The sequence below is a fragment of the Nanorana parkeri genome, unplaced genomic scaffold (assembly GCF_000935625.1).
Source record: "Nanorana parkeri isolate BGI_ZX_2015 unplaced genomic scaffold, ASM93562v1 scaffold2899, whole genome shotgun sequence".
Taxonomy (NCBI): Eukaryota; Metazoa; Chordata; class Amphibia; order Anura; family Dicroglossidae; genus Nanorana; species Nanorana parkeri.
Genome location: NW_017309167.1, coordinates 59,288 through 66,913, shown reverse-complemented (window position 1 = coordinate 66,913; position 7,626 = coordinate 59,288). Strand labels below are relative to the sequence as shown.

General features: G+C 44.0%; 1 protein-coding gene across 1 annotated transcript; it reads right to left on the bottom strand.

The window, feature by feature from the left end:
* Window positions 1-1,721: 1,721 nt before the first annotated feature.
* Window positions 1,722-3,324, bottom strand: LOC108802498 (E3 ubiquitin-protein ligase TRIM39-like). The gene has a single exon (XM_018574362.1). The coding sequence runs from the start codon at window positions 3,322-3,324 to the stop codon at window positions 1,729-1,731; it is 1,596 nt and encodes a 531-aa protein (XP_018429864.1). The 3' UTR covers window positions 1,722-1,728.
* Between the last annotated feature and the right edge of the window lie 4,302 nt (window positions 3,325-7,626).

The window sequence follows — 7,626 nt, the reverse complement described above, 5'->3', positions numbered from 1 at the left end:
TAGAGCTCATGCTGGATGTATTCTATGCTCCCCAGGTCCATCTAGTGGTGGGAATGCCATGTGTCTAGCTGGGTGGAGGCTTTATACATCAGCCCCAATATTATTATTAGACATGCGCACCAGCAAAAAAATTGTTTAGTTTCGTTTTGATTCGGATTTTGTGTTAGTTCGGTTTTTCGGGATCCGGGTCCGAAAGTCAATTCGTTTCGGACGAAATCCGTTAGCGGTAGTCGGTACGAATTGTCGATTACATTTTAGTTTTGTTCGTTCGTTGCATATGAAAAGTATTGTGACACCTCAGAGCTCACAGACCTGAATGGCATCGGGGAGTTCCCGAATGCTATGTAGTGTATGACAGCTGAGAATGTCAAATGGGCGGAGCGAGCCATGACGTCACAGTGCAGATGGGCGGAGCGAGCCATGACGTCACAGCTTGCTCCGCCCATCTGTTTACTTTCGGGCTGAATGTCATTTTTCGGCGAGTTTGCGTCGGGTTCGGACGGGTCTTTTTTTTTATTTCAGCGGGCGTCGTGCATCGTGATTGACGCTGGATTACATCGATGGAGCCATTTTTAATTTTTTATTAAAAGATTTGTCAAAAATTTACTTTTTTTTTTTTTTAATAAATGATTTTATCAAAAGTCTGGACTTTTTAATAACTATTTTATTTAACCCTTTAGTGACTGGGTAGTAGTACAAGTACTCCTTACTCATTCACAAGGGTTAGGGTTATTTAAAGGGGTACCCCGATGCAAATAAGCTCCCTTCCCCGCAGACCCCCTCAACCACCGGGTCAGGGTTGTAGGGAAGAGGCCCTTGTCCCCATCGGCATGGGGACACCCTCCCAATGCTGAGGGCACGTGGCCTGGTAAGACGCAGGGGGGGGGGAGGGCGCTCGATCGCCCCCCTTTCCTGCCCTGCCGGGCCAGTGCTTGGGTCAGGGGTTTGGTAGGAATTTTAGGTTGTTTTTTTTCTCCCTTTTTTGGGGGCTGTAAATTCGGATTCGTTGGCATTCGTTTTAGCTGTAATTCGGAATTTGGATACATCCGAATCTCCGAAATTCCGTCCGAATTTCGATCCGGAACGAAACGAATCGCATGTGTCTAATTGCTATCTGTTTCCTGGAATTAGCAGACACCACAGAACCCAATCAGGGGAACGATAACGGCTGTGATAATGAATTTAGTGCTTGTTTTTGTCCTAGGTTCAAAACTAAAAAAGTTATACTCACCCGATCCTGTGAGCCGGCTTGCTCTTAGACCGGTCCCTGGAGCCTCTCTCCCCCTCCACTGCAGTGGTCTAAGGTCCCATAAATCATCATGTTCTATACACTGCGTATAGACAGAAGGACAAAGAAGAGCATTCCAATGCTGACTTCAGAGACCGGAGAAGCAAGCGGCCAGCAAAGCATTTTGGGTGAGTATAACATTATTGTTTTAGCACCTAGACAAAAACAAGCATTTACCCCTTGCAGTGTGGGGTAACACCCTTCCCCCCCCAAAGAAAAAAACCCTGACCCCCCAACCCCTGCCCCCCTACCCCACAAAGTTTAAGAACACTTTTGCTTGGTGTTCTTCTTTAAGTTAGACACAGCCAGGCAACTAGCATTTTCAGAAGGGGGCCTACTATTGCGGCCCTCATACTTCGGCCATAGCACTTCCTCCAAAAATTGACTAAATACTCCACCAATACCATCCCTCCTCCCTGTGACATCACCAGATTCTGGGCTCACATCTCCCGATTCCTCCCACAGATCTTTATACAACCTCCCCATACACCTACCCCGCCATGGAGGGGCTCAGTGAAGGTGGTGGTGAAGGTGTGGAGGTGTCGGATCGGGTCACGCAGATCATAAAAGGAGATCCGCCCGGCCTCATAATCCAGATATATCCTGACTCTGTTACTGGAGATATTGGGGGGTAATGGGATCTGATTACTGTCATGTATCACTGAATACTCATCATCTTCCCAATCCAAACCCCAGGACTTGTTATTATATCCAATCAGTGACTGCATTCCTCCTCCTCTCCTCCCTATACTGGGGTAACACATCCCGACTCTCCATCTATCTGACCCCCCGACATCCACTTCCCAGTAATGTCGCCCTGAGGAGAAACTCCGACTGCCTAACACCTGAGAATAACGCTTAAATCTCTCTGGAGTATCTGGGCGATTCTGGTTTACATCTGACCTGGATACAGTTTTCCTGTCATCTGATATCTGTAGATTATTATGAGCTGTGCTCACATCCAGTAATATGTCTTCAGCTTCCTGTATATAGAAGGATACATTTACCCCTGTTATTATATCAGATAATGTGTGTAATGTGTGTGAGAGCCCAGCCACATCCAGACCCCCTCCATCATGGAGGAGTCTATCATGTCTCTCTCTGTCCTCATCATCTCCATCCTCAGTATCACACAAGTCACCTGCGTCTGATTCCTGTAAGACAGTCAGTGGATCCGTCATGTTACACAGCTCCTCAATGTCACGCATCTTCCTGGACAGCTCGTCCTTCTTTATTTCCAGCTCCCGGATCATATCCACCACAGAGATGGAGACCCGCTCTGCCCTCCCGGAGATCTCACTCAGGACTCTCTTCTCCAGGTCCTCCAGACGTCTCCTGAGCTCTCTAAACAGGGCAGAGGCTCTCTCTGTGTCACCGGCTACTTTTCCTTCTACTTTCCTCCTGTGTTCCTGCAGACTCTGGACTCTTTCCTCCGTCTCCTCTCTCTGTGTCAGAAGTTTCAGCAGAACATTCCTCAGTGTCTTCTTCTTCTTCCCAGAAGCCTCATCCAGTGACTCCATCTTATGGCCGGTGTGTCCTCCAATCAGACAACAAGACGTACAGATACAGATATCATCCTCAGTGCAGTAATACTCCAGGATCTTCTTATGGACGGAGCACTTCCTGCTCTCCATGGACAAGGTGGGGTCACATAAGATGTGTTCTGGAGACTTCTTGTGGACTCTCAGGTGTTTATCACACAGAGAAACCTCACAGAGCAGACAGGATCTAACAGCAGGTACAGGAGAGTCCACACAGTGAGTACAGAGGACCCCGGACTCCTCCTGATCGGGCTGAGCAGACAGGAAATTCTCCGCTATGTTACGCAGTTTCCTGTTCCTCTGCAGTGCCGGACGACCCTGAAACTTCTTTCTGCATTCAGGACAGGAATGACCTTCAGACCTCTCCTGTGTATCCAGCACACGATCAATACAGACCCGGCAGAAGTTGTGTCCACATCTCAGCATTACAGGATCTGTATAAATGTCCAGACAGACGGAACATTGCAGCTGAGCTCTCAGATCAGCAGACGCCATCGCTGACAGCAGAAGAGAGAAATGAAAGTGAAATGCAATTGAACCGGATATATCTTTCCTGTACAGGGCGAGGCCGAGCTCATCTACCAGCATTTGTTTTCATCCCCTTAGTGACACTTCAGAAAATGTTTTCTCTTCCGGAGAACGGAGCAATTTTGCAATTTTTGCTCTGTGTTTGCTTAACCAAAATTTCAATCTTCCTCATTCATGACACCTACACATATTATTTACCGCTTTAATTTGATGTGACATATGCATATATAAATTCTTATTTTTTTCTAAAAAATTCAATTATTTTTTTTTTTAACCAGTTGACATCTTTTATATTGTAAAGCGCTGCGCAAACTGTTGGCGCCATATAAATACTATGTAATAATAATAATAATAATAATTGTAGCTAACAGAAAGTCATTCATAATAAATTATTTTATTTGTCCTGAATTATAGGGTATATCATATGTCTGGGATTTCAGTTTTTTTTGGAGTTATAGGTCACAAAATACAAAGAGTGAAATACATTTTTACAATATTTTCTTTTTTGTTTTTTTACTTTTTTCTCTTTTTTAAATGTTTAAAAATTCTAAAAAAACTTTATTTTTTATTTGTTTTTAATTTACTTATTTTTAACTCGGGGGCACTAAGGCGTTATTTTTTTCATTTAAAGGGGCTTTGATACTTAGTATCTCTAAGTAGAATACAGTATTCTGCTGAGAGACTCTTTGTATCAATTTGAAAAAACACACAGCCGGCTAGCTGTATACAAATCACTGCTGAGAGCTGCCGGCTGTGTGACTGTCACGGCTCTGCGATCACAGTGATCAGCTCTGGCTGTGATCGCAGAGCTGTGACCACCTAAACTTCTAAACTTCTGTTGAGCGTCTGCCTCGGACCTCAAGGGACCCATCAACAGCAGTGACTCAGTGAGCTGCTGGTCCCTTCATGGACCAGCACTCATTGTACCGCATGACTGGATTATCCCGCCACCGGTCGTTAACAAACTGATTTATAGTGACGGGATAATCTCGTCATAGGTTGGGAAGGGGATAAAAAGAAATTCCCTTTTGTCATAACTGAGAGGCCCAAAGAGAGAGGCAGAGTTTCTTCACAAAGTTTTCTTAGAATCTGGCCCCCAAACCATTAATATACTACACAGGATTACCATCTACTCACACCACTGCTGGCCTGCCATCCATTACTATCTCTTGCCTACACTTCCGGCCTGCTACGCATTATCATCTTATTCCACTGATTAATTGCTTATTGTACAATATTTTTGCCTTGAGTCTTTAACATAATTCAATGTCGTTTTTATTTCTAGATAAAACGTGCCTCGCCTCTCACTCCTCAAATGTGGCCTACTAAAAAGGCTTACACGTGTCTGTGTAATACTTCTGCTTTGTGTCTCTGACATAATCCCATGTCCTTTATATTTCTGGATTAATTATGACTTGTCTCTCCCTCTTCTAATCTGACCTGCTAAAAAGGCTTTCATGATGTGCAGTGTGTCTCTGCAATATTTCTGCCTCTTGTCTCTGTTATAATCTGCTGTCATTTCTATTTGAGTTTCTTTAAACCCTTCCTTGTCTCTCCCTCTTACACTGCTGCCCAATCAAGCTGCTTACATACCCTCCAGCCGTTGTTCTCTATGTCTGACTATTGTCTCTGAAATATGACTTTGTAATTTATATTTCTTCATAACAATTCCTTACCTCTGGAATATGGGATTATGGCTTTGAAGTTTTTTTTTGCACTCTGTATTGAACTTTATTTAAACTTTGTAGACAATACAGTGTGGTAATGCACTAATAGAAGTTCACATGATATGAAACTGATAGCTGTTGGATCTGTTCTGTCTACTACTTTAAATGCTCCATTCTGACTAGTAGTAACTAGATAAAAAAACATGTGTTGCCACAAAAACAACCTAGAAATACTTTTTTCATGTTAAAATGAATCAAATAGGGACTGTGCTGCTTTATGTAAGACAAGAAATAATGTAAATGATAAGAAATACATAACATGTACAAGATATGTGATGCCAGGATACAATGTCATTGACTCTGTCCCCAAGGATCGCAATGTTCTGTAACACCACAAATAGCCTAAATTCATTTCTGTAGTTAGTCATTTGAAGAATTTGTGGGGTATTTTCAAGTCACCCTCAAATATGCAAAAAATAAGAAGCAATCTCCCCGGCTGAATGGTATTTTTAAAAACATTTTTTGCATTGGCACATGTCCTCCAGGGCAGTGCCCAGCTCCCCATGCACTTTGCTTGACAATCTCTTGCCAATTAGCCATGAAAATGGAGAGAATTCATTTTCAAGATTCGCTTCTCATTGACTTCAGTGGGGTTCACATTAAGGTTCACAATTGGGAAAATTGTTGGCATATTTTTGGCATCCGCAAATCAAACCCGAGCAAGTTCACCCAACACTAGCACATACTGTAATGTTTGGGGGACTTAGCACATATGGTGATCGCTTAAGGAACAGTCTTGAAGCCGTTTTAAACATAAACAGGACAGTCTTTTTTAATTTCTTCAACACAAAATACAGTTTGCAGATGTTTCAGCATGTAGACAATGTCTCACCGCTCCCTGCCTCTCCCAACCGCAGTAGTAGTGACACCAGCATCCCAGCACAGCGGCCAGGACATACAGCTGTCACAGAGTGTACTGTGATTCAGTGTAAAAAAACGGCACATCTGAAGATAGCGCTAGGTCTTATTTTCGGGGTAGGTCTTACTTTCGGGGAAACACGGTACTATGCCGGTTTTTTTACACTGAACCAGGCCCGTCCTTAATACTGATCGGACCCTGGGCAAACATTTTCTTGGAACAGGAATTTCTCTCACCTCCCCAAAAAAAAAAACCAGCACACATAGATCATGTTGCGCTAGGAATAGAAAACAGTGTATGATAGATTGCCAGCTGCAACAATGTGTGGTGAAAACCCGTGTAAATGAGTAGCTAGTATGTTGCGCTAAGCCTTGATATACAAATTATGTGACATAAATTCACCTCTAATGGGTGCCTTGTGAAATTAATTTAAATAAATAGTGGTTATAAAATAAATACGTGAAAAACAGATGAATAGATATATAAAATATTGTGTATGTGATCAGTGAAAATAATTCTTATTAGATGGGAAGGCAATTGGAAAATCAGACCAAAATATATAGATAGTAACTCATAAAAATGTCCTGTGATCGTGATTCAACCTTGTGCATCAAAACTGGACAAAGATAGGTCAATCCTAGGTAACTAAATACATTATATATGTGTGATTAATTAAATAATTCGTTGAAAAAGTGCATGAAATCTAAAATTCACACGTATAATGGGTATAATCTTAAATAAAGTGTCTGTAATCGTGATAAGACCTTATATACAGCTGTAGATAATTGTTTAAAGCTGGACTAGAAAGGGTCAATCCCGGGTAAAATAACTGTGATGGTTCTGGTAGTTATGTCCGAACAATCCCCTATTACACCTCGCCGGTGAATAGTAAAGTGTGGCGGATACAGTTACTTATCTTTCCTCCCGGACATCACATAAGGATAAATGTTGATGTTGGGTTAGTTCCAAAAGTGTCTCTGAAGCAATCTCTTATGGTTTTAGTTCATTGTTCATTTCCACAGTCTGTTTCCAGATAGTCAGGTTGGACGCAACTCTCTACTTCCCCTCCGGTTAAACAAGTGAACTTATTATCTACAGCTGTAGGTCTTATCACCACTGGCGGAACTACCAGGGTCGCAGCAGTCGCAATTGCGACCGGGCCTCGGCGTTCGGCCACTTGGGGGGGGGCCCAGCGAGGAAGAAGAGGGCCCCCCCTCCAGAGAGTTGCCGCTACATCCCTGCACAGCCACCCGTAGCATGTACGGGCAGCTGTGTGCGGCAGGGATGCATTGCCGTCCGCACGAGACCGGCACAGTTCCTTGCGGCCTCGGCTCGCCTGGTTCTGGGCGCAGCGTGAAGCATCATCCAGCCGGCGCAGCAGCCAATGAGTGGGAGCGGTGTAATCCCCGCCCCCTCATCACACAGAACTGCTGCCCAGTGCCGACTAGAGCTGCCGCGGACACGAAGGGGGAGACAGGGAGCTGGAAGTATGAAGGTGACATGGGAAAGCTGGGGACATGAAGCGGGAGATAAAGGGGAGCTGGGGACATGAAGGGGGAGATAAAGGGGAGCTGGGGACATGAAGGGGGAGATAATGGGGAGCTGGGGACATGAAGCGGGAGATAATGGGGAGCTGGGGACATGAAGGGGGAGATAATGGGGAGCTGGGGACATGAAGGGGGA

Coding starts and splice junctions, on each gene's coding strand:
- LOC108802498 (XM_018574362.1), bottom strand. CDS start 3,324: ATGGCGTCTGCTGATCTGAGAGCTCAGCTGCAATGTTCCGTCTGTCTG.